Here is a 26,892-nt window from a genome sequence, read left to right on the forward strand (position 1 = left end):
AAGGGGGCTGTTTACATTTGGTCGATGTAGTCTTTTTGCTCGCTTCCGTTTCTCATAAGGCTAGCGAGCAGAGCAACTGTGCTCCGGGAGAGTAAGCGAAATAAACAAACAAAACCTTCATTAATTGTTACTTGTAATATGAAGTTGAACTCGACTGTGACCGTGAGTGTCCTGCGAGACATAAACATCGGTTATCGCCATCAAGTGGTCGGGAGTGTGCTAACGCTTCAGATTCAAATATTGAGCGGAAGTTACACAGTTGTGAAGTGTCTGAAAAAATAGTTCCACTATAGCAAAATAAACGGATTGGAATCATATATTGCGACGATATATTGTTTATAATCATCAACCAATATACCACTAACCACTCGGTGAGTTTAACAGTTTTGTAAACGAACATTATTGGCTGTTTTAATGACATTTTCGGACATGCCCATTGACTCCAATGTTAAATGGGTCCATGGCCAATTCTATTAAAGTCAAAAACTCGAGAGAGGAACCATTGTCAAAAAAATATTGTCCACCACTCTTGTTCATCCAAAACAAACTACAATATCCCAGATAGCAAAAAATATCCACACGGCTTCTTTTTGCCGCCGGCCCTAAGCTGTCGGCTATAGGTGCGTCTCGCTGGCGGGGATACAACGTTTGCCGCCGAATACGTCACTCCCATTTTATGCGAGATGCCGCCGCCGAATAGCCGGCGGGCCGACTGCTTCATTTTCTCTGGCGGTTGCCTCCGTCTAATGGACCGCGGCCAGCTGGCGGCAAGCCGCTTTGAAATACAGATTTCTACTCTCAAATCGACCAGCCATGTTGCAAACGCATGTTGGGAGTTAGTGGAACTGACAGCATTTTAACTACTTTTCACATTTGAAGCGATTATAAAATCATAATAGCCTAAATTATAGCTTTTTTTTTTTTTTGCTCCAAAGCCATTAGGGTTTAAATCCTGACTCTTGATTCCATAAGGTAAGGTTTAGGAAATTACATTTAAATGACGTTGAAACTCTGAAGTGATTATATGTAAAATATATCAAATTATTTTATGCTCTTAGGTGAAAATTGTTTACATTTCTTTGATTTATGCACAATTGAGACATGCACCAATAAACCAAAAATAATTCATTTTGTAAAACTTAAGTTACTTACTTACTTGCAATAAATAACTTTCTGATTCTGATTAGGTTTAAAATAGATATTTCATTCATGGTATGAACAATTTAGCAGAATAAATTGATGAAGTTAGACTTTTTACCAATGCCTGACTAATCAGTGAACAGTGAAATACATCTGCAACATGGCCAAAGGTATGGCCTACTTGATATATTTGTATTCATTTGCAAGTGCAACCATGGTAATATCAAAACCCTGTTTTGACCTGAAGGAAGGAAAAACTCTAAATTCTCCTCTGGCTTCAGAGCTGCGCTGATAGTTTTGTGAAATAGCTCCTGGCCCCGCCCCGCCCCTACTGTCGATGACGCACTGGAGCCACTGAGGCTAGCCCCTCCCGAGCACATTCGCAGCAGGTCGCCGCTCGCACCAAAAAGCTGGATGCCAACCGCCGTAAAATTGGAAAGAAGAAGAAGAAGAAGAAGAAGAAGAAGAAGAAGAAGAAGGTCGCCGCTCAATCGCGAGTTACTGTCAGTATTTACTACGTTACAGCCTGCAGTTTGCTAACTAGCAAAGTCATCGACTACCATCGTTTAAGTAAGTACATGTTTCCTTTTTGTGTAACGCAATAGCATGTTTACATTGTTTTTAGTTTATATATTTAAAATCTGTAACGTCATCTTTGTTCAGCCTTGTTTACGCAATGTTGCTAGTAACGTTACATGTAGAAATATAACTAGCTACAGTAACGTTAGGTGGCCAAAGCTTTAAAGTTGCATCTAAGTTTAACTTTTGGTGTTTTCTTATAAAAAATAACGATGTATAGGTAATTTAAATTATTTTGTTTGCCTGAACAATGCTGCTAGTCCAGTAACGTTAGCTAGAGGTGCTAGCAAGTGTTAGCTAGCACATGCTGTTTTTTAACTTTTGTTGAGGTTAAGCAATGTTGCTAGCCTAGTACACGTAGAAATTTTACTATTTTACATATAGAAAGACTAAGTTTAACTTCTGGTGTTTTCTAACAAAACAGAATGATGTATATAGGTGTTTTTAATTTATTTTTTTGTCCGAACAAATATGCGGCTAGTTCAGTTCACCGTGTAGCTACAGTGGCTAGCAAGTGTTGTGCTGTGTGTTACTGTACTGGATTTAAGGCTATTGTGATTTCTAATTCTGTACTTTTTATGTTTGAGGACAATTCTGTTTTCACTTTAATCACTAACGTACACTCAATGAATACATTTTATTTTTTAACAATTTCACTGTTCCACGTTTGGCTGATCAGTTTTGTCTCCCACAGCATAGCTACTGTATATTCCTAACGTTAACAATGCGGCTTTGTTCACATTTTCTTGCAGATACCTTGACCAGAGCATAACTGGTTATCTTCACCCATGAGACCTACTGTTGGACAATCGTTTTGGCTTTAAAGGTAAATGCTTCGTTAGTCACAATGTCTAGTTGCTGGGCCAAAAGGAGAAGGATTTTGCGCTAAACTAAGTGTTACATTTAAGTCCAATTCATTAAATGTATGCAATAACTTCGAACATATTTTTACGTCAATGATTATCAATAGGGGAAAGTAATCACTCCGTTATTGGTCCTTGGACTCCCCTGGCATCTTGTGTTCACCATGAAGTTTTCAGCTATGAAGGTATATTCTAGGCCTATGTCTTAATGGCCAGTGTTTTAACAGTATTGAAAATAGTGCCTTTTATTTTTTTATGTAGATTTCCAGAGACTCCGGAATGAAAACCGAGCCCTGAGGGAGGAGAACCAAGCTCTAAGGGAAAGCAATGCACGAGTAGGTGAGAACATCCACTCTTCTTAAATTTTACTTTTTTGTGTGTGATGTAGGTTCAAAACTATCATATGCCTTTAAATTTGTAGCTTCGGATGACAGTGGCTCACTTCAAGAGCAGGTGAAGCAAGTTGGGACAATGTTGAAGACGTTTGCTCGCACTGGGCAATCAGGTACAACTTGCAAACAACACCTGTAGTTGTTGGTTTAATTCCCACTGGGGCCACCTGTACATGTAGTAGACCTAGATAGTAATGTCATAGTTTAGTAGTTGAGGGACCAGGACTAACTATTTTATTCTATTATTCCGGGAACCCCTGTAGGTGCAGATCAGACCCTAATGCTGCGACGTCTTGGAGAGTTTGGCGATGTTGTGCCACATGGACCACAAAATGGACACTATGCTGCAACATTTCAGTGCCAATGTGTCTGTTGGAGAGTTATCTCTGCCAGGGGATCTGTTATTCCCCCTAGACACCCAGGAAAATTTGGCGTTGCTTGACGATAGTTTGAGGCAGGATAAAGAGCTCCAGGAACGATTTGTAAGTGTGCTGCTTTCGTTTATAACGCCGTAGGGTAATCTAAAAAGTCAAATTAAGATTGTACCCTGCATATTCTACAGTCTGAATCCACAGCCTGTCACATTTTATATTTAATTATGAGAAGCTTCAGAAAAATGTAATTTGTAACACTTTTTTGGATTTTCAGCTTCGGTTTTTGGCTATCTAATGTGGGAGGGACCTAAAGACAACAGTGTGGCGAATGCTTCAGAGTATATTCTCTAATCCGCTTTCCATTAATACAACCTGGACTGGTGTAGGGGATAAAGCATGTTTTAGAGACCTGTTCCTGAAGACCATTGTTCAAAGTAAGTTGAATATTTTTTTTTTATATTTAAGTAGATGTGTATGGCCTTATTCCATTTGAATGGCATGACACATCTGTATTTTCTACAGGGGCCATCCGGAAGAACCCGGCAACCCAGGATGCCACTGATGAGGCGGTCCAGGTTAATGTTACGCGTTACCTGAAAGGAGCATCTGACCGTGAAGGCGGAAAAAGGCGCCGCACAGCTGAGAGGGACCCACAGCCAACCCCTTAAACCTAGGCTGACTACTGACACCCCAGCATCACTGACAACTGTAACTCTTTCGTTGTCCTGCAGTCAGTAACATCAAGAAGCGCCAGACTACTCACCCAATCCACACTGTTCACTGTGGAACTAACTTTATTTTTTTTATTCTCCCCCTGACCCTGCATTACCAAGGATCTCAATTACTTTAAATACTATTTGCTGCTTATTTCATTTGTTACCGTGCTTAACTATTCTATTGTTAAATATAGCTTGCAAATGCTTGTGCCTCAGGTCAGCATTGTAGTTATAATGGTCTTTTCTACTACTGTTTTTACCTTAGTATTTTTATATATACATTTTATACATGTATATATACACGTCAAGTTTTGTTTATCACAGATACTAGAGACAGATCTTATTGCAGCACAGTGTAAATCTTGTGCCCCAGGTCAGCAATGCCATTATAATGGTATATTCTAGTCCAGAGCTTTACTCTAAATTATTAGGCTACCACTTATCCTATTGTTAGAAATGGCTTGAAAATGTGATGTTATATCTTGATTTATTTGCTATCCTGCACTTTCTTTGGTACCAAATATCCTCATTACTTGTTATAATGTTTACTGTAATTCTTTTCATCTTAGAGCTGACCTCTTTACATTATTAACAATTATTGCAAGTGCTATAATTTACTGGCAAGGCTGTTTTTTTTTTTACCAACATTTATTTGGAAACCTGCATGTTTTTTATCGTGTCTATATATATATATATATATAATTTTATTATTTATATTTAAGTGATCTTACAAATTTTGTTTCAATGACAGTTACTGTACTTTGAAATGTGGAAATAAAACGTCAAATGTAAATTTGTCTGGTTTGATCAATCATTATCCTTGTTAAAACTGCATGCTATAAATATAAAAAATATATATTCAATAAGCGGCGGCAGATCGCTCAAACAGCGCTTGCCTCCGACGGGCCGCGGAAGGGCCGCCTTCGGTATAACGGTGGCGGAACGGCGGTTGGCCTGCGGGCCGGCCGCGGAACGAAGGCGGTAGGAAGGCGGCTGCCGCTTTTAAAAAGCGGCTGCCGCCAGCGGTGCGCCCGCAAACGTGTTTGCGATTACGCCATTCTGACGCTTCTACTGCCTCCGGAGCACCGCCGGTGGTCCGCCGACTCATTGCTATCTGGGATAGACTCAAGGTGTTAAATACTGGAATTATCCTTTAAAGTGACAGAAGCCTAATATTCCTGCTGTGTGTTTTTAATGTTAGTCAAACAACAATTACTATACAATTACAATTTAATTTCTATACCTGAAAACTGTTAGATACCTGAAAAACACTTGATTTTACTTGTATCTTTGTTTGCTCTATTCTATTGTTTTGATTTGTGCTGTTGCTTGTAGTCTGGTTATTTGTTCTTATTTTCTTTATTTTTATCTGACAGTGGTCCTTTTTTCCCTGAACATAGCACATACCGAACCGTACAGAAACCGTGGCCCTAAAACAGTGATAAAAACCGAGCCATAAGTAACTTGAACCGTTACACCCCTATAGCCTACATAGCAATAATTATAAAAGGATAGGCCTAACCAATAATAATAATAAAATGTATTAATAAGAATGAATAAAAAATATTAAATTAAAACAGCCACCAGTGAATGGATTTAAAAAACTGTGGGATGAGATAGATGAAAATGTTTTCTTGTAGGCCTAGGCTATATTATTTTGTGGCTATGACAAAACTAAGTGAACCAAACATGTCCCCTCCTGGTCACCATATTTATGTGTATTTTGTGGCCATAATTTAAAACAAGGCGATTTTTGTGTTTGCATGCAACCATCTGTGGCATTTTTGGTTTGCACATGTAAGTTTTACCATCTGCGGCGTGTCTCTAGTTTGAAAAGTGAACTCCAACTGTTGTCCTGAGGGGCCGGCGCAAAGGATTATGGGTAGGATGTTCTCAGGGGGTATGACATGACCTGAAGCCGTTATGCAATAGTTACACACATAATAAGAAACATTGCAAAGGGTGGTAAGAAGAAATGAGCACAATAACGTGAACTCACCACACGAGAACTCTAAAATACGGTCTTCTGTGACCCCTGCGGAAAATAGAAGCTGCTCTTTGAAATCAGCAACCTGCAAAACATAACCATAAATCAGTCTTGCTTTCAGAGTGATATTCCTAACACTGAGAATCTTTGTGTTAGTTTAAAGGTTATGTAAGCGAGACAGCTGTGTCACTGTCTCCAATAGTCTGTGTTTGTGTGTGTGTGTGTGTGTGTGTGTGTGTGTGTGTGTGTGTGTGTGTGTGTGTGTGTGTGTGTGTGTGTGTGTGTGTGTGTGTGTGTGTGTGTGTGTGTGTGTGTGTGTGTGTGTGTGTGTGTGTGTGTGTGTGTGTGTACTGACGGGTTGCATGGTTCCCCCGGCGATGATCACAGCCCTGCACTCCTGGACGATCTGTGCGAAGTGAACTGCGGCATTCAGCAAGAGAAACTTCACACTGCTCTGGGCAAGACATGCTGGAGAAAGAAAGGCAAATTATTTGTGAGACACAAATTCATGTGTATCTGTGTGCAGGTGATCATCAAATACTCCACTAACCCTGCCTTTGTATCACGACTCGTCCGTCTTTGTTAGCGTTAGTGAGGGCAAACAGGAAACTTTCAACCAGCATCATTGGAGAAGCCATGATTGGTTTGTCCTCTACTGCCACCTGCTGTTCTAAAACATCTAGAACATCAAAAATACAGGTTTGACATTGCCTGAGTGCTGCTTCTCCTCCAACACCAGGATGTATAATGAGGAACTAACGGGGTGTTCACTTATAGTTTGGTTCTTTTGGTCCAGACCAAAAAAGAAAATGATACATTTAGTCCTGGTTCGCTTAGCGTTCATTGTCACTTTTAACACCAAACCTAACCCGAGAACGCACCAGTCTCCGCACCGAGTTCAGCGGTCTCCAAACAAGTGTGAACACACCCTAATGTTCACTGAGACCAGATTGTACCTGTAGGTTTGTTCTGAAGCGTCTGCAGGAAACGCCCGAGTCCTTCTATACGACGGTTCTCTTTGCTCTTCGAGTGTGTGTTTACTCCGCTGCCTTCATATTTTTCCACAAATCCACACAGCTACACACAGGACACAGATCATCAGTGTGTGTGTTTATGTAGACTTGTTCAAATAAATTCATGTGTGTTCTCGTACTGACCTTTCGGCTGATCATGCTCTTCTCAAAATATTTCTGAACCTTCAAAAGACAGATTAAACCACATTAGGAATTATAACAATGTCAAATTAATATTATTAATAATATGTTTTTGTTTCCAGAATGTGCCAATTAAATTGTTGCAGTGATGTTCTTAACTAAAACTATTAAAATTTGTTTTTGTTAACTGAAACAAATCAAAAAATAAAATAGTAATATATAACTGAAAAACAAAATGACTAGAGTTAAAAATAAAAAAATTCTAAATATGAATAAATATTATAATAGTACATAAATAATACTATAATAACAGAAGAGTTGGAGTAATACCTTAAAAAGGTTTATGTTATCAACTTGAGCCTTAAACAGGAAGTCGTTGATAGTCAGCAGCTCACTTCCTGTTTTGTAAAGAAATTCAAAACCAAAAGGAAATAAATAAAAAATACTTTGTGGGAAAAAGAAAGAAGTTTCTATGCACGTTGAGCTTGTTTACCTGTTTGGCAGTACTGAGTGTTCGGATTCTGTCCCACTTTACCTGTTCACGGGAAAGGACAGCAATAAATCAGCAGCTAGATAAAACCAGATGAACAAGATAATACACAAACAAAACAATGCAGCCACAGCTTACCTCCGAGTGTTCGCACAAGCCCCTCCAGCACAAAGAGGATCTGTTTGATGTACATCAGATTTTTCGCCTTCAGTCGACTTCTGCAGCCATCCGACACAATAACGTACAGTAAATCATAATGATAATATCATCTGATGTTTAAAAACATTCCTCTATCTTACTTCAATTTCAGTACTTTTGTGTGTGTTTTTTTTTTTTTTTTTTGCTCCACAGCATAATGTTTCCTGAGCAGCAAATTAGCATATTACAATGATTTCTGAAGGATCATGTGACACTGAAGACTGGAGTAATGATGCAGAAAATTCAGCTTTGGATCACAGGAATAACTTGCAGTTAATATATATATATACATAGAAAGCAGTTCTTATCAATTGTAATAATATTTCACAATAATACTGTTTTTTTACTATATTTTTTTAATCAAATAAATTCAGTCTTGGTGAGCATAAGAGAAAAAAACATTTTGGTGCTCAACAGCATTAGTCCCATTCATTTTCAGTGTGCGAGCATTCTTCAAAAGTTATTTTGTGTTCCACAGCAGAAAAAAAGTAATATGGGTTTGGATCGGAATAAAATTAAATGATCTACCTCAATTGGGTGTACAAAATGTTTGAAATGTGTTTGTTTTTTTACCTGTAGCGCTCACAGTACTGAGAGAGCTGTGAGTGAGCCCTGCAGAGCTGAAACATAAGAAATGCACATTAGTTAAAGGTATGGTAGGCATTTTTTCATAAACACTTTTGTTAAACTGGTTGAAAATCTCTTCACATTCTTATAGCAATCAATAATAGAAGTGTTCTAAATATTAAACCGTGCATATATCTTCTATGGTTGTCTCCGGACCAAAACATTTGCGTCCAATCATTGCATTCAGTCCTACCTGCCTGTCAACATATGTATTTCCAAACCTCCACACACCTGCTCACGCAGACATCCAACCCATCAGCACGTTCTGCAAGGCTATCCAGAGTTGTACACAGAAAGCCACAAACAAACAGCAGCCTCCATTAACAGTTCCTCTTGAACCAAAACAACAAGCTTATGCTGCGTTCACACCGTCGTAATTACGAGATGGCAACCCGTGACGATATAGGTACCCAGATGAATTAGTTCTTAACATCGTTCTGATGTTAGTGAATTCGGCGTATTCTAAATAAATGGCCGTGTGCACAAGGTTAGTCATTTGCATAAAACACGCCCAAACCATCTCCATATATGGGCTTTCCTCACAGCCTTTCATCACTCTCGTGTCTCGTCAAACTTGCCGCAGTTTGCAGGCTTGCTCTAGCCCGATCCTTTGAGTAATACCAAGTGTGATATTCTCACCAGTTCTCACAATAAACACCTTTTATACGGACCTCTCATTAGCCAGCTGTACATACGTGTATATCTGCGTTATTCAGAGAAACCTCACAGCTGCCTTTTGCATACGTGTGGTTTCAGTTGTTCCTATATTTTTTCATAAATTTAGAAAAAAATGATTACTTTTTTTTTTGGTGAATCGTGATTTGTTCTTAAAATTGTTTGTACGCACATATTTGTGTGGACGCGTAGTGAATGAGACCCATTATTATTGTAATGCTATGTGCTTTAAAACAATAAGGTAGTTTAGTCTCGTGACCCTTTGCAGACTCTGCTGTGTGAGTTGTGTTCATGTGTTTTGAAGGAGGCGTGGCTTAGTAGACGCTCAGAAGGGAGGGCTGGATCTTATGCTAGTCCGCTTGCTATTGCTAGCCTGTCCGAAATTGACTACCCTACCTTTAACTAGTCTTGAGTTCTCTAGATCAGATCAGTGAGTTTGTGCATGCATGTACCTGTGCTCCACTGATTTCTGTGCTGTGTATGGCAGAGATGGTGTCCGTCAGATTATGAGCCTCATCTATAATGATAATCTGATCCTTTAGTTTGATCCCTGACGCTTTGCGGGTGGAAGCATGGAGCAACGACTGATACGGCAATACCACCACCTGAGAAAAAGAGAGAAAGACTGAATACACACAGTTTTATATGAATGAGAGTGTATTCCAGCGGGGGTGTGTGTACCTGAGCTGCAGGTATGGCCATCCGTGTGCTGTAGTAAGGACACGTGTGTGTTTCCCGGCCGTGCTGTAGGAGCTGCTCCACGTCTCGCACCTTCACCAGCACTTCATCCCTCATCGCCATCAAATTCTCAAAACCCGAGAAGGCACACGTGGCCTTGGCATCACCACGACGCCGCTTCGGCTCCAAGTCTGGTGCTTTTTCTCGTTTCTCTGCAGATGGAGGTCAGAACTTCAACCTTTTCCTCATTATGTAATTCTCTCCAGATTATGTAATCATTGGGTCATTTGAAATAGCAATAACACTAGGTTTGAATTGGCTGAGATCGTGTTTGTGTTTCTGACCATGTTTGTTTTTCTGCATTTCCAAACAGCGGTCGTTCATCATTTGGACGTTTCTGAGCCGGATGACCTCTGGATTAATACACAGATTCTGATAAGGGCAAAAATGACACAGAAATCATCTGTTTTGCCTTTTATGAATTTATCAATGTGTTCATAATTATTTATTGTTGAAAACTAGCCTAGCATTGTAGCAGCACTCATTTTCTTCAGAAAATGTAAACAATTTAAGTTAAAGGGATAGTTTGCCCCAAAATGAAAATTCTGTCACAATGTACTCACCCTTATGTCCTTCCAAACCAGTACGAGTTTCTTTCTTCTGCTGAACACAAAAGAAGATATTTTAAAGAATGTTGGTAACCAGACAGTTGACGGTAGCCATTGACTTACATAGTATTTTTTCCCTGCTAAGTCAATTACTACCGTCAACTGTTTTATTACCAACATTCTTCAAAATATCTTCTTTTGTGTTCAGCAGAAGCGAGAAACTCATACAGGTTTGGAACAACTAGAGGGTGAGTACATTTTCGGTAACACTTTAGTTTAGGGTCCAATTCTCACTATTAATTTAGTTGCTTATTATTAGCATGCATATTACTAAGATATTGGCTGTTTAATAGTACTTATAAAGCACATATTAATGCCTTATTCTGCATGACCATATTCTACATCCCTTAAACCTACCCAATACCTAAACTTAACAACTGCCTTACTAACTATTAATAAGCAGTAATTAGGAGTTTATTGTGGCAAATGTCATAGTTAATAGTTAGGGAGAATTTGACCCTAATCTATAGTGTAACCAAATTTTTATTTTTGGTTAACTATCCCTTTAAATTAAAAAATAAAATGTTAAAGCATAATCCTTGTTATGTACTCATTATTTAGTTTTTATTATAATGATTTTTATCATATTAAATATATTTATTAGTATAGTTGCAGCACTATACACTACCATTTGAAAAAATTTGGGGTCAGTAAATACCGGTAGTTTTTTGAAAGAAATTAATACTTTTATTCAGAAAAGATTCATTTAATTGATCAAAAGGGACAGTAAATACATTTGTAATGTTGCAAAACAAATCTATTTCAAATCAATGCTGTTCTTTTGAACTTTAAATTCATCAAAAAAAAAATCCAACAAATGTGTAGTTTCCACAAAAATATTAGGCAGCACAACTGTTTCCAACATTGATAATAATACATGTTTGAGCATCAAATCAGCATATTAGAATGATTTCTGAAGGATCATGTGACACTGAAGACTGGATTAATGATGATGATGAGAATTCAGCTTTACATCACAGGAATAAATCATATTTTAAATATATAATAACGTAGAAAACAGTTATTTAAAATTGCAATAATATTTCACAAAATTACTGTTTTTACTGTATATTAATATATATATATATATATATATATATATATATATATATATATATATATATATATATATATATAATAAATGTAGCATTAGAGACTTCTTTTCAAAACATTAAAAAAATGTCACAGACCCCAAGCTTTTGAACGGTAGTGTGTGTATACAATAATGGCATATAAGTGTTTATAAATCAGTCATATTGTAATCGCAAGAGTAAATCTGGTGCATGTTTACCTGTCTAGAGCCCAGGTTAACCAAGTGGACAGTGTCCCCATATGGACTCTTCTGTACCTCGTGCACAAACTGAGCCAGCTGCGAGTGAGTTCGGCTACAGTAATAAATCTTAAGATATAAAACAAATACACTGTTAAACATGCACAAACACCTTGTTCACCAATGCAGGGTGGATTTAAACATGCACCTTAGTGACATGATCCTCTTCTAGATCTTCATCATCGTCATCATCACACAGCCTGTAGAGGAAACGCTATGAGAACTCAAGGCTGGGAGACACACACTCATCCAGTCATCCACAAACACAATCAATAATACCTGCTCTTTGGCGTGGCCTCATCATCACTCTCATATTCTGCTACAATAAGCCTCTCCTCCTCTGGATCGTGGCTCTCTGACTCCGCCCCCTCTCTGCTGAGCTGCAGTAATTTTACAGCCTCATCATCTTCATTGGCCTGTTAAAGGTGCAATAAGCAACATAACAATTTTATTTATAGGCGCCTTTCATGGCAGTCAAGGACACCTTACAAAATCCATAAAAATAATGACATTAAACAATAAAACCAGTACAGCGACAAACATTAAAATCACATAAAATCCTGCCTAAACAGGTACGTTTTAAGACGAGATTTAAAGACCGAAAGACTAGAACTGTCATTTGTTTCTAAATCCTAAAACTTTTTGTTTATTTCCAGGTAAACCCCAGATGTCAGTCTTTCAGATTCCACTGTTCATGCACTCACTTTTCTCTTCATATCATATCTGAGCTGGGCATTGTGTCGGATCATCTCCAGTCTCTCCTCGCGCTTCTTCCGTTTCAGCTCTTCATCCTGAATTAAATTGAGGACGAGGATGATATTATTATTATTCTCATATACAGGGGTTTTCAATCTTTTAGATCCCAGGGACTTGCATATATGATCATCCTTGTGAAAGGCAGCTAGATATTTATATATACAGTCACACCAAAAATTATTCAGACACCAGATATAATTTTTGATATATATTTTTTACTAGTGGGTGCAGGACACTATAGTTAATTTATGTAAGTGAGGATAGCAAAATAAAGTAAACTGTGACATATTATATTCAAAAAGTCTTCATACAGTGGACTAAGAGTAAAATTGATAAAAATTTGGGACCAGAAATGATTCTGACACCTGACCTGACCATGTTTTGCAGTGACCTAAATTGGTATTATCTAAATGTGCATTTAATTTTAACAGCTGACAGCTATTAAACCTTATTAATTTGTGAGGCAATCTAACAGAAGGATGGCCAAAACAAGTAAAATATCAACTGATTTGATAACTCTTGAGTTCTTGTCATATTTTATTACCATATTACCATATTCTAAACTAACTGTGAGAAATGTTGAAGGTGTCTGAGTAAATGTTGGTTTGACTGTGTATATATAAACAAATTAAAAAAATAATTGTATTACATTTTATTTGGAATGTAGTTTATCAAATTATTTAATTATTTTTATGTATTTATTTTTAGGTTTTTCTTTTTCTTCTAGCACTACCTTACCTTACAGCCCACGGTTTGAAATTGAAAACCCCTGCTTGGAAACACGTATATGACTTGAAGAACTGATGAACTGTAAAAAGCACATATAGTTCTCATACCTTTAACTTGTTCACCACGTCTCTTTCTGCTTTCTTCTGCACAAACTCAGACACCCAGTCTGGCTCTGATAATTGGCTGTTCTCCTTCACAGCGTCACACTCCTCCGGTTTATCCAGAAGTCTAGCAGCCTCCCGTTTCTTCTCCTCCTCGTCGTGGTCTCTCAGCCACGTCAGAGCGCCGCATATAAGACTCAGAGACTTTCCCTGCAGGATCAAACACAAGAAAGCTCAAACATCCTCCGTCATCTAATGTACTGAGATGGTGAGATGAACCGATCTCGTGCGCAGACTGACCGTGCCAGTGGGACTCTCGAATATACCGATTTTCCCCTGATCCAGAGCAGTGTAAAGTGCCTCCATGAAGCTCTCCTGAATAGGATAGGGCTGGAAGGGGAAAGGAAACCGACCGCTCTTGCTCTCCATATCATATAATCGGGATCAGGTGGTTAGATTCCAACATACAGACTAAACACCACATAAGTTAAACTCAACAGATACTGCATTTGGGCCAGTTAACGTTACACGCTGACAATAAACTTCTCACAGTGTCAACGCAACATGACTTGAAGTTCAAAAAGTTAATATCTAAATCTGTCGGCTTTCCCTCGCAATTGCATTGAAATCACAAATGTTTATAAAGAAATATCGCGTTAATCCATTTCAAAGAAGACACGGTTCTGACAGCGTAAACTTCCTCGAACAAACGCGCCAATCTTCTGCTTTAGCCAATGAAAACCAGGGAAATTTTCTGAGAAGCTAGGGACCCGCATCAAATTTTACTCTTTCATAAAAACCGAAACAATAATAGATTTTGGAGATTTTCACCCTTTCTTGAACGTCTTCCGTTGATTTTCACCTACTAATATTTTTTTGTTTAAACATCAGAATTTTTTGTCTAAAGTTGCCTGTTTATTAAATATGTTTTATTGTATATGTTATGTTTTGTTGTATTTTATGATGTATGTCAGTGTTCATTTTGTATTATACTATTAAAGTATTTATTCATATTTTGAATTATTTTTATATTTTCAGTTTCAGTAATTTTGTTATGTGCTCTTTTCATTTGATTAGCTTTTGATTTTATGTTTCTATTTAGCCATAATTTATTTGTATTTCAGTTTTAGTTTTAGTCATTTTAGTACTTTTTTATTCTAATTTTAATCCAGATTTATTTCAATGACTTAATCGTTTTAATTTTAGTTAACAGTAACAACACTGCTTTCTTAAATCTTCCATCTGTCATTCTTTTGTTTAAAGATCAGTCATGCTTTGTTTAAAGTGTCTGACTATATTTAATATTTGTATTCTATCTATCTATCTATCTATCTATCTATCTATCTATCTATCTATCTATCTATCTATCTATCTATCTATCCATCCCATGGGTAAATTCTGACACTATTAATGTGTAACCTACATTTTGTGTTTTTGTTACATATTAGTATTGTTTTAAAGTGTGTTGTATAAATAAAAATGTGTATTTTATTTTAAACAATTGTATTATCTTATATTGTAGCTTACATGATACACAGCATTGAGAGCAGTATACAGTGGGAAACTGTATAGTAGGCTATAGACACGCTACATGCTCCGCTAAAATGTATTATATAAATCAAATATTTATTTTATTTGTTTAGTACACATCAAGTGATTTGAATATAATCTGATCATATAAATATGCAGTATAACCCCTTTTTCGTTAATGACGGTGGTTAACATTTTAGCGACGGGGCCTAACTTTGCATTCAGTTCTAGAGACTCCACACAAGCTCTGGAAAGTTCGCTGAGTCGCTTCAGTTTCCAGCGACGGGGCCGAACGTTATATAAACGCATCGCTCAGCCAGTTGTGGACTCAAAACCCACATTTAACGGCCACTAACCTACAAATTCGCGCTGTTAGATCACCAAGTCGATTACTAATAGCGATATTAAAGCCGTTTAGTTTTGCAGACGTCGAGTCAGTGATTCTTTAAAGGAAAGACCTCAGAGAGCCGCTCTGTGAGGAGATAGGATCTATTGTTTGGGCTGTTTAAAAGGAAATTTTCATATTAAATCAAAGATGACTGCAGAAGAGGTGGTGACTGAAGGTTGCAGCATCCCCGTCGAGGGTGAAGACATCACCCCGAAGAAAGATGGAGGTGTTTTAAAGGTAAATACTGCAGTGCACTGAGCCGCATTGACTCCATGAGGGAGGTGTGACTGACTGAATGCATGTAACGTTAACGTTGGGGCTAATATTTCACTCTGTTAGCTCACTTTACCGCAGCTATAGCTGTTTTATGCAGGCAAATGCCATACGTATAAATGTGTAATTTGTTTAAACGTTATTAACTGGTTTCGCACACCGCCTGTTGCTAATGCGTTGCTAGATCTTTCTATAGATTTTGTCGAGCTTAAAGGGACAGTTCAACCACAATTATTTTATTTATTTTTTACAATTTTGTCTGAATTCACTCACTTTCAATGTCTTAACACCTAGGCTAACGTTACACATTATGACTCTCTTTCTTGTGTGAACCACACAATGAGATGTAACGTTAACGTTAGCAAAACGTTAGCGATTGGCACCATTCACTTTCATTGCATCTTGTCCTACACAACGAAAGCAAAAGGCGACTGATACATAACATCTCCTTTTGAGTTCCTTAGACAAAAATTAAGTACCGTTAATTCAGTTTTGGAACGACACGAGGACGACTAAATTATGACAAAAAGTTTAATTTTCCGTTGATTTTAACAGCGTTAAGTTACTCCATTTGCACAGATTAACCACGTGCAATGTTCAGTAATCAATAAAGTGTCATCGAATTTGTATTCATATACAAGTGACACATTTATGTTTGGGATAATTAAACACTTTCAATGTAATGCATTAAAAAATAACCGTCTGAATGGCTTAATTATTACTTGCAATATAGCACACATTTAGAATTTGCCATGTACAAACGATGATAAAATTATCTGCTGTTATTGTGTAATGTATAATAAGCATTAAGTATTAGGCATGAATATCTTTCTACCCCGCAGTCTTTGGAGATTGACAGGTCACAGGTGTAGTGCAGTGCGACTAACAGATTGATGATTAATCTCTTTCTCTCTTCTACAGATGGTCAAGAAGGAGGGTACAGGCTCTGAGTTGCCTATGACCGGTGATAAAGTATTTGTGCACTATGTCGGAACCCTGCTTGATGGTACACAGTTCGACTCCAGCCGTGATCGAGGGGAGAAGTTCTCCTTTGAGTTGGGAAAAGGTGGGTATTTTAAGGTAAAGCAGGGGATTAAACGTTAGTGTGACGTTAGTCTCTGACACTTAAACAGGTTGTTGATACTGTAGCTTTAGATGGAAAAAAACACCTGTTGTAATTGGTAAAAGTCGCAATGTAATGGAAGCAGAGACAGATGATTTCTTCCAGTGCTGCAGAAATATAGAATATAGTAAAACATTGTTGAGCAATGAGCATGCAAGTCAACTACTTTAAACCATTATTTGCTCTGTCTCACAGGTCAGGTGATCAAAGCATGGGACATCGGTGTGGCCACGATGAAGACCGGCGAGATCTGCAAATTGATTTGCAAACCCGAGTATGCCTATGGAGCTGCTGGCAGCCCACCCAAAATCCCACCCAACGCTACCCTTGTGTTCCAGGTTAGGACCAGTTGCAGGTGAACAGACTTCTCAGAGTATTACAAGGAGAGTTTATGTATTGACGTTTCCAATTGTTTGTCTGGCAGGTGGAGTTGTTTGAGTTTCATGGGGAGGACATCACCGATGGAGAAGATGGTGGAATTATTCGCAGGATCATCACTAAGGGGGAGGGCTACACAAAGCCCAATGAGGGTGCATCTGTGGAAGGTAAAACATATTGTTCTTATGCTTCTATCATGCTTTTTTGTTGCTGTTTGAGCATGAAAATGGCTGCAAAGCACAAAGTCCACTCCAAAGGGAGTTATTCTCTATATCAGTAAGAACTAGGCTTGCTACGAGCTATAGCGCTTAGAGCTATTAATGTTGTGAAAAAATACATAGAGGACACTGACAACGCGTTGACAGACAGGACCGAGCAGATAACATTTAATATGAAGCAAAGTCTCAATTTACAAATTTGGTCAGTCAAAGAAAATTAAACCATAAATTGGCCTATTGTTTTGTGGCTCTTTAATGTGTCGTGATAGATTGCCTCAGTTAAAGCTGAACCGATCATCTTTTCCTTGGTTAATTTATAGCATAAACATGAATGTACATCAGAAGGATTGTTGTTTTAACCACGGAAAGACGTCAGTACACAGCGTTATTCAAATCCACTGACGTTAATCTTCTAAATCTCCTGACTACTTTGTCGGACAAAAATGGCGGATTATGATTGGTCAGATCGCCTGTCAATCAAACTCCCTGTGAATTCATTTTTTTATTTTTATTTTTATTCGCGTAATCGACTACTAGCAGCTTTACTGTTTAGTCGACTAGTCTTGAACATCCATAGTGGTAAGGGATGTGACATTTCCGAAACCAGCTCGAAGCGGATGACCAATCATAACACACTGGTCTAGCCAACCAATCAGAGCACATTGCGCCTTTCGGAAGAAAGGCCTTCATAGAGACATGAACTAAACAGTGTTACTGATAGACTGGGAAGATAGGTGCAGCAGAAATGTAAAATAAGTTTTAAAAAATATCACACTAACATTTTTCATATCAGTTAAAAACTGATCATTATCATGATAAATGTCAAATCTTTATTTCCTCCAAGTTTACAGGCAGATTTTTGCTCCCAAGTAAAAATGTTGTAGAAGTCAGACTGTTAATTGTGGCTTTAAACTACCGGTACTCTTTATAATGACAAACACGTTTTTTTCACGCTTTTTCAGTCATTTTTACTTGACAAAATAAAGATTGTAAAGAAAAAAATTATTTCTTAGTTTCTGCATGCGCTAACGGCTATTTCAAGTCATGAAACAGGTGTGTGTTGCCTAACTTTGACACACATCTTCAGCACAGTTTGCAGCGCAGGCTGCAATACTAATGTTACACGTTTTGTCTCTTAGAAATGCACATTTCACAGTAGCTTGAGTTAGGATGCAGATGTAAATCATATCATTTACAAAAACGGTAACATCTGTAAAAATGTCAACCTCATTTTTATATTGTAAAATGTAGATATTCTGTTTTATTCAAATGAACCATTGGTCTTCCATAGCAGCATACATTTAGATAATGTTAACCACAGTTAAAACCATGCATATAGCACCTCAATACCATTGTAAAATGTAACTGTTGTTTCTATGGTATTTGTATAAAAAACAGTAGCCTAAATACATTTACTATAAATGCTCAAACACAATGGCTTAATCACAAAAAACACTGCAATTATATTCCATTTCTCCTCTAATACATTTAGTACATGTCCACATTAATAATATAATAATTTTCGTTCTGAATATCCCACATTTCTGGCTTACTTAAGACTTTTTTTGTTCTTCGCTGAATTCAAGCGCTTCTCATTGGAACTCACAGTGCTGTTTAGTGGTCGTGTGATCATCTACACTGCAGTCTGCAAGTGTCCACTAAATGAGTTAATGCAAAGTCATCAGAAGAATGAAGCAAAACTAATTTAATCATTCTTTGTTTGTGCACCATAGTTAATTTGTCCTTTTCTTTGGGTTAGTGTGTTTGGTGGGCCGTCACGAAGAGCGTGTTTTCGACGAGCGTGAGCTGAAGTTTGAGGTGGGAGATGGAGAGGGTTTGGGTATGCCTCCAGGCGTAGAGAAGGCCTTGCAGTCCATGGAGCAGGGAGAGGAGGCGCTCTTCACCATCAAACCAAAGTAAACGCACATTTCTTACACCTGTGCACAGTATCTGTGAATGTTTTAATTAATTTATTCATGAATTACTTTTTGAATTTCAGGTATGGCTATGGAACTGCTGGCAGCAGCAAATTCGACATCCCACCTAATGCTACACTGCAGTACACAATTAAACTGAAAGCATTTGAGAAGGTCAGTGTGTCCTCCTAAATAAAAGTAGTGCAGAGCTAAATTTACACCCACATTACTCAGTATATGGGAATGTTATGTAATGAGGGTTTATATTGTAGGGAACTTGTGGGTTTTTTATATAAAATTAACAGTACCGTAATGTACGATTTTGGCCTTTAAATCCATCCCTAAGAACAACAGTAATGTATGATATCATTTTTTTCTAGCGTTGTGAAAATAATCATGCTTTAATACTTATTACAGACCGTAAATGATCAGCTATGCAGTAATAAGTCATTGTCATGAGGTTAAGATGCTGTGTCCTGTCACACAGGCCAAAGAATCCTGGGAAATGAACTCGTATGAGAAACTGGAACAGAGCGTCATCGTCAAAGAGAAAGGAACTCAGTATTTTAAGGTAGAGGCAATGTCATGCACACCGACATGTATTTATGCTCTACATCGCATTTTAATCTAATAGTGGTGCTATGCGGTATAATGGTTCATCCAGTTTACCAGTTTCAGTTTTTCATATGATGTATCTTTCAAATGCCACCACACCGGTGCAAAGCTGAAAGAACTGCTGCATCTATTCAATGGCCACGAAGAACGCTATGTATCGTGTATTGAGAGAACCTCTATTGAATGCATACCCTTCTTACTAATGGTTATAACTTTATGACAAGAATAAATTAACTCTCATGGCAAATATCATGTAGAGCCCCATGATTTCTGCGATGCAGAAAAAAACATGGACAGAGTCACAGAATCCAGTCACAAATGGAACTTTCTGTATAAAGTGGAAAGTCATGGAATTTGGCCATTTTTGGATGAATAAATCAAAAATAGGGCTGTACAAGGAATCAAATCGTAATATGGACTAGTGTCTGTGAATTAGTGTGGATCGGAGTTATATCCACGGACGCTACGAATATTCTGCGGGTTGGGCGAGTCAAGTAATAAAAAATTGCGGGTGGATGAGAAATAATGTGTTGATTTTATTAAAGACACATAACTCTAATTTCACGTTAAAACGCAATGAATGTGCATCACTCTTTTACTTTCATCACGTCAACAAAAGCAACAGAATGGGCTTCATTTTATTTATCATCGCCTATTTTCAAAACTAAAGACCAAAATGGCAGAGGGCACGGCACTGGTAATATAATCTAGTCTCGCTATTTTTAATGAAGACAACTGTGTGTTGAGCTTTAGGATGCGACGCTGAACATTTAAGTTTAATTTGCGGCAGTTTGCGCATAAGCTTGCTGAAAAGATTACGGAGCTACTGGAAACACATGAAGTGACCAGCATAAGCGGACTTGCACATCCATAACCGTTATTGTGATGTGTGTGTGGAATGATTTATGGGATTTTATACACTTGATATCTCTGAAATGTATCATTAACTTTTTTAGTGTTTTAAACTAAAAACTTTAGTTTTTTCTCAAAGCTAAGCGCAACAAATAGCAGAACAAGCTGTAAGCTGTCAGTCAGTAACTTGTGTGCGTGTGATGCGCAGCGCTCATGCTTTCAGACCTGCACGCTTTCATTGACTTGCATAATTTAAATCTCACACTTGAATCATATTTATAGCTCCTAAATGTTTAGGCTATTAAAGCTGGTATAATAGGTGGTTTAGGCTATTAAAGAAATGTAATTTCGCTAAAGAAGAACTTTATCTTTAATTAAATGTTATTTAAAAGCAGCCTATTTTAGTGTAAAATGCTACCATGTCATCGTGCTTAATGAGAATTTGAATAATGTGATGATCAGGTGGCTACTTCAAAATAAGCCACTATAAACATACATCATGGTACTCTTTCTTTTCTTTTTTATGACTGGACCTTTATATATCATTAAAAGCACCAAAATCTGAAAAGATACTGATACAGGTTTTTGGTCATACCACCCAGCTCTATCTAATGATATATTATTTTAAGATCTATTTATTGTACAAGATCACCACAATAATGACTGTGTGTCATTGTTTGTTATGAGGTTGCACTCATTGAATGATTTGTTTAATTAATTGGAGTGTTTTGTGTGCACAGGAGGGGAAATACAAGCAGGCGGCTGTGCAGTACAAACGCATTGTGTCCTGGTTAGAGCACGAGTCCAGTATGGAGCCGGGGGAAGAAGAGAAATCCAAAGTGCTGCGATTGGCTGCTCACCTCAACCTAGCTATGTGCTACCTAAAGCTGCAGGAAGCAAGCTCTGCCCTCGAGAGCTGTGACAAGGTAGGAAATGAATGCTTAAGCATGGTTTAAGGTAGTCATATTCAAGTGCTGCCAAAGTTAATACATCATTTAGTTGACACTTTTATCCATTGCATTAATGCATTTATCAATTCATGCATTACCAGGGAATCAAACCCATTCCTAGTGTTGCTAGTGCTCTATTATTTGAGCTACAGGAATGCTTGTTTGTGAGAAGACTTCAATGTTAATAAAGGCTCTAAATATGTAATGCCTTGAAATAAAATGGTTAATGTGTTAAATAGATTAACGTAAATGAGCATTTCATGTAGCATTTCATATTGCTGCTCATGTAGCATGTTTAAAAGGGAAAAAAAGAAAAACAGTTGCTCTTAATGCGTGTTCACACTTCAGTCTTCTTTAAAAGTACTATACTTGCTCAGTGGTACCCAGTCAAAAGTTTTTATATATATATATATATTATATGTATATACATACATACACACACGTATACAAAATATTTAAAATGTGTAGAATTGAGTAAGTAATAAGTGACAGCAGAATATAAGACTTTTTATTAATGATTTATAATTAATTTATTGGCTGCGTTTACACTGGCACAAAAAAATTTAATTTATGCAGATCTAATGCAGATCGTGATTTATTACACGCATGTAAACAAAAATACGCACAAGATCCATTTTATTCTGCATCTGATCTGAGGCACTTCTAAATGTGGTTTTAAATCGGGTACATATCCGATATCTGGACATCTGACATGTCTAAACTTGCATATCCGATTCCCCCTGGAATTCCAAGCCACCACAAGGTGATGACGACACTTTGCCTACAAAGATAGCTGAAGCATACGTGCCTGTATGCGCTCGCACTTAAACTCACTGCTTTTTTTTAGTGAGGTGGAAACTTCATAGGTAAGAAATTGTGCACACACACAAACTGAAACTGTTTTTCAAATTTTATAAATAAAACGGCTTCGCTACTGACAGCTACACTATTTCACAGCAATGAGGTGATAACTTCACTGTTTTTGTACATAAACAAGCTTCACTAAACGCACGCTGTAATTCTCCCTCTCGCTCGCTCATTAATTCAAATAAATCTTACCACTCTACTTTATTTCACTTCAGAATTCTAGATCTAATGAGCCATAGATCAAATAACTAACAAATATTACCGCCATTTTCCCGTCTATATCTGTCCAGTCCGATTTTGCGCGGCAAACATCTATGACAGCATTTAACTTGTCCGTGCTGGCAAATAATCATGGCCATCTGACGTGAATTATCTAAATGATTTTAGTACGGCCATTAAAAACCAGAGGGTCAACCATGTCGCATAGTAAAGCGATCACCAACAGAATGGGCTGGGATTAATATAAACACTGACATCGGATACCAGTCGTGTCTAACGTGAATGTAATCAGGTGGGACAAAAAAAATTAGATATGGTCATTAAGTGCATTAAGACTTGCAGTGTAAACGCAGCCATTGTGATTTGGACTTTAAAAGTCTTAATTCATTTATTTGGTGGCTAAATAGGCAGTTTAGAAAATGTTTCTTGCTTAAATTGCAAGTAAATTTGACCTTCATTGCACCCTTCCAAACTGTTGTTCTCATCTCTCCTGTATATATTTTTGTGTGTGTGTGTGAAGGCACTGGAGCTGGACACAAATAACGAGAAGGCTTTGTTTAGGCGAGGAGAGGCACTGGTTGTCATGAAGGAGTTTGACAGGGCGAGAGCAGATTTCCAGCGCGTCACTCAGTTGTATCCAGCCAATAAGGCAGCGAAGAGCCAGATCGTGCTCTGCCAGAAACATATCAAAGCGCAACACGAGAAGGACAAACGCCTCTATGCCAACATGTTCCAGAAGTTTGCAGAGAGAGACGCTAAAGTAAGTGTCTACGGTTACTAGCTCTTAGTCACTGCACAAAAGATATACCCACCAAATCTGCTGTCTCCTATCTAATATTGTTTTTTTGGTTGTTTTTTCAGAAGGAGGCGGATCAAGAAAAGGAGCAGGAAAAGAAACCAAATGGTAGTGCAATGGAAATAGAAGAAAACGGAGCCCAGGAACAAACCGCAGCATAATGGCATTCGTTTCTATGAATTACTGTTTTGTTTTTTTAAGAGTTTTTTGTTTTGTTTTTTATACCTTCTATAATTTCTGCTCCACTGAAGTGTGTTTGTGCGAGTGAGGATGCGTGTGTGCTTTAGTTTCTAATCTAATGTAGCGAGATGTTTGCTTTTGTACTGTGGCCGGACCCTTATGGCCAGGGTGTGTATGAATGCTTGTGTGTGCATTACTGTAAGGCAGCTAGTCGGCCTGGCCATGTTCTCTGCTGCGTCTCTCTTTACACTTCGAGACCGTGGAAATAAAACGATTCTCAGCCTGTAGCTTGTACTGCAGCCTCTCGTGTCGGCTGCAAAAAACTGATGCTGATCCTTAAAAACTCTTTTGAGTCGCACTGCTGTACAATAAAGCGTTTTTCTGTCCCGTCACTAAACTTTACGTGCATGGAGGTGATCACCAGGGCAAAAAGACTTTTGTTTTCTTTGATTTGTAAGCTTTTGATTGTTTTTTTTGTTTGTTTTTCCATCGGTCCTCTGTTAAATTCTCCACGTTTAATGTGTACAACTTATCACAACTGGAAACCTTTCGATAGAGAATCTCTAGAGGAGAAACCACGCACATTTCCTGTGAAGAGCCCTCTCGTCTGCTTCACTCTGTGTGTAGTCTTTTCTGCGACGTTGTTCTAGCGGAGAACATCATCAATATAGGGCTGAGATGTTTGTAATTTTACAAAGTGAGAGATGAACTTAGACCTGCAGTCTTACACTGTCTCTCTTTTTTTATCTTCTTGTGGACAAGATTACCTATGATTTCTCCATAATTGTACTTGCACATTGTATATCTCATGGTGGATTGTCATGGCAGAAGAGGCTCGCTTTACCCCGCAGCGCTGTGTGACGGAGCTCAACCAGGACAGGATTACTCTAGTGTTGTGTGTAAGGGAGACATACAGACAGTTCTGTTCCCATGTCCTTGATTCTCTGATGTTGACTAGAACAATAAAACAAACTCAAAATCATCCTGATGTATTGTCTGGATTGTAGCATTTAGTACAATGTGAAAGTACAAAAAGTCAGTACCTTTATACAGATGCACTGCCCAGCCGACAAAAAAGGTCGCTGTTTGGATTTAAATCGGCAAATGCTTAAGAGTCTATGATTGAATCATTATTGCTGTGATTATTGTTTCTATCATGTTATATGTTTGGCAACAGTTCTTCTAACCCTAATTGATGGAGTGTGTAGCTTTTCATTTCTTAAACAACCATGTAGGAAGACACATCATGGCCATAATCCAGGATGACAATGTCAAGATTTATCAGGCTCAAATTGTATAAGAATGGTTGGGACTTGGGAGGGAACATGAAGAATCATTTTCAGACCTTAAAAGGTCCAGAGTCCAGACCTTAAAGGGTTAGTTGACCCCAAAATTAAAATTGTCGTTAATTACTCACTTTCATGTCAATCAAAACCCGTAAGACCTTCGTTTATCTTTGAAACACAAATGATCTTTTTAATTAAATTTTGTTTGGCCAGGCAGTGTATATTATAAGTCGGTGAAATTGCATTTAGCAAATATACAGAAAAACTAGATAAATGTTAGGCTAATAAACAATCTAAACCAGCGAATAATCAAAATGTAAACTAAAATCCTTACATTCGTTTCCTTAACTGCCATTGTTATTTACGAAACGGGGTGCTCATGGATAAGTCAGATTCGTAAAATATATCACGTCCATGGACATTTTTTTTAGAATGAATATAATTTTTTAAAATGTATATCAATTTTATTAAGCTTTAATATATTTTATTGGATAAATTGTTTTTTATTATAGTAAAAATAAAATCACAGTTCCTGTAACTGAATTCCTAAAATGCCATTTTTTCATATATGCGTAATATATTACCATTCTTAGTTTTTGTACATAAAAAAAGTTTGAAAATAAGCAGCTTTGTCATAGCAGAATTATCAGAAATATATTGTGGGGCCTTCAAATATTGCCCCAAAAGTTGAGCACCACTGAATTAGGACTTGTTTCCACTCAAATGTACGGTTTATGCCACAATATTATCATGCAAACAGGTGGCATTAACTTGAGAAGGAAAATTAACAATGCGGAAATGATTGCACAATTGTTGAATCAGAAATACAATTTTGTTGGCCAAGTTTTAAAGCAGTAATCATGCCCATATCTACACCTTCAGGGTGTGTAATGGTGTAGGTGAAGTGTAAGAGTGCAACTGAAGCAGAATAAAGAAAAGGGCAGAGTCTAGCGTATGAATAAACTAGTGTCTAACAAGAAGCAATAAAATAAGCACACCCAAGTTTTCAAAGTGCATCTGCATGAAACTTTTATGTCCACGCTGCCATCTTCTGGTGATGTGCAACACTAACACCTGCAAGACACCTGATGTCTCCTATAGTTTCTAGACTACTCTGTCTTAACCCATAGCTGACTTTTCTTTCTAAAATGCATATGTGGATACAGTGTATCATTTACAAGTGTGTCCGTACAATTTTGATACATATGATGAAAATAAATTTGTTTAATTATCATTTTGATTGTCCGGGTCAGGTTTTGCCAACAATGACCCAATAAGACCTGAAATCCACACTGGCGATCAGCCAACAGCTCCCACAAGGAAATAACTCATTTTACAGTTCTAAATAATGATATCAAATGATGTAAGAGGATAGAATATATAGTTTGTACAGTATAAAAATCCATATGTCTATGGAAAGTCCCCATAAAACATGAAAACGCAACGTGTGCGTGCGTGCGTGCGTGCGTGTATGTGTACAGAAACTCAGTTTGCTTTAAGGGTATTTTCTCGAAAAAGAAAAAAAGTCTCTATTAATAAAACCATCTGATAAATTGATAAACATTGCCTGTATGTGATGTCAAATAGATAACATGCAAATGACAAAACGTTTGACCCATAGTAGCCTACACTAGAGTTAATATAAACCCCTTTTTATACAAAGTAAATAGGAAAAGGGTTAGTTCACAAATATCTAAATGGCTAAAAAATATAGCAAACAATACTTGCATTTAGGGTTAAATAAAATGTCGTAGACTTGAGAGCCCTTCCCTGCCTGTCTGTGGTGTGTAACTTGGTAACACATATTGGTCATTAGAGACCGTGAAGTCCCCAGGCAGATGTGT

At 37.6% G+C, this 26,892-nt stretch overlaps 2 protein-coding genes and 1 long non-coding RNA gene across 4 annotated transcripts in view; 2 read left to right on the top strand and 1 right to left on the bottom strand.

Moving 5' to 3' along the window:
- ddx11 (DEAD/H (Asp-Glu-Ala-Asp/His) box helicase 11) overlaps positions 1–14,212 on the bottom strand; it is a 17,888-nt gene extending 3,676 nt beyond the window's left edge. The window contains exons 1-19 of the mRNA XM_079622005.1: positions 13,758–14,212; positions 13,464–13,667; positions 12,576–12,662; positions 12,151–12,287; positions 12,020–12,071; positions 11,833–11,940; positions 10,218–10,305; positions 9,877–10,085; positions 9,648–9,800; positions 8,467–8,513; positions 7,834–7,913; positions 7,699–7,740; positions 7,536–7,603; positions 7,209–7,247; positions 7,008–7,128; positions 6,602–6,730; positions 6,407–6,519; positions 6,064–6,136; positions 5,873–5,976 (exon numbers count right to left, since the gene is read on the bottom strand). Of these exons, the coding sequence (XP_079478131.1) occupies positions 5,873–5,976; positions 6,064–6,136; positions 6,407–6,519; positions 6,602–6,730; positions 7,008–7,128; positions 7,209–7,247; positions 7,536–7,603; positions 7,699–7,740; positions 7,834–7,913; positions 8,467–8,513; positions 9,648–9,800; positions 9,877–10,085; positions 10,218–10,305; positions 11,833–11,940; positions 12,020–12,071; positions 12,151–12,287; positions 12,576–12,662; positions 13,464–13,667; positions 13,758–13,886 (1,983 nt within the window). The 5' untranslated portion in view covers positions 13,887–14,212. The remainder of the gene's footprint in view (positions 1–5,872; positions 5,977–6,063; positions 6,137–6,406; positions 6,520–6,601; positions 6,731–7,007; positions 7,129–7,208; positions 7,248–7,535; positions 7,604–7,698; positions 7,741–7,833; positions 7,914–8,466; positions 8,514–9,647; positions 9,801–9,876; positions 10,086–10,217; positions 10,306–11,832; positions 11,941–12,019; positions 12,072–12,150; positions 12,288–12,575; positions 12,663–13,463; positions 13,668–13,757) is intronic.
- Positions 1,575–3,370, top strand: LOC307003498. 2 transcript variants are annotated; one of them, XR_013798729.1, is made up of 6 exons: positions 1,575–1,710; positions 2,472–2,545; positions 2,690–2,767; positions 2,844–2,921; positions 3,004–3,087; positions 3,238–3,370. It is a non-coding gene; the product is annotated as an uncharacterized lncRNA (long non-coding RNA). The 2 variants fall into 2 exon arrangements; XR_013798730.1 differs by having other exon boundaries at positions 2,844–2,917.
- Positions 14,213–15,164: 952 nt separating the features above from the next.
- Positions 15,165–26,281, top strand: fkbp4 (FKBP prolyl isomerase 4). The gene is made up of 10 exons (XM_079620625.1): positions 15,165–15,612; positions 16,570–16,714; positions 16,967–17,109; positions 17,196–17,316; positions 19,127–19,283; positions 19,367–19,457; positions 19,771–19,854; positions 21,491–21,676; positions 23,307–23,546; positions 23,648–26,281. The coding sequence occupies exons 1-10, from the start codon at positions 15,523–15,525 to the stop codon at positions 23,741–23,743; spliced, it is 1,353 nt and encodes a 450-aa protein (XP_079476751.1). The 5' UTR covers positions 15,165–15,522; the 3' UTR covers positions 23,744–26,281.
- The last annotated feature ends 611 nt before the right edge of the window (positions 26,282–26,892 follow it).

The sequence above is a fragment of the Phoxinus phoxinus genome, assembly GCF_949152265.1.
Source record: "Phoxinus phoxinus genome assembly, chromosome: 8".
In the NCBI taxonomy this organism is placed as follows: Eukaryota; Metazoa; Chordata; class Actinopteri; order Cypriniformes; family Leuciscidae; genus Phoxinus; species Phoxinus phoxinus.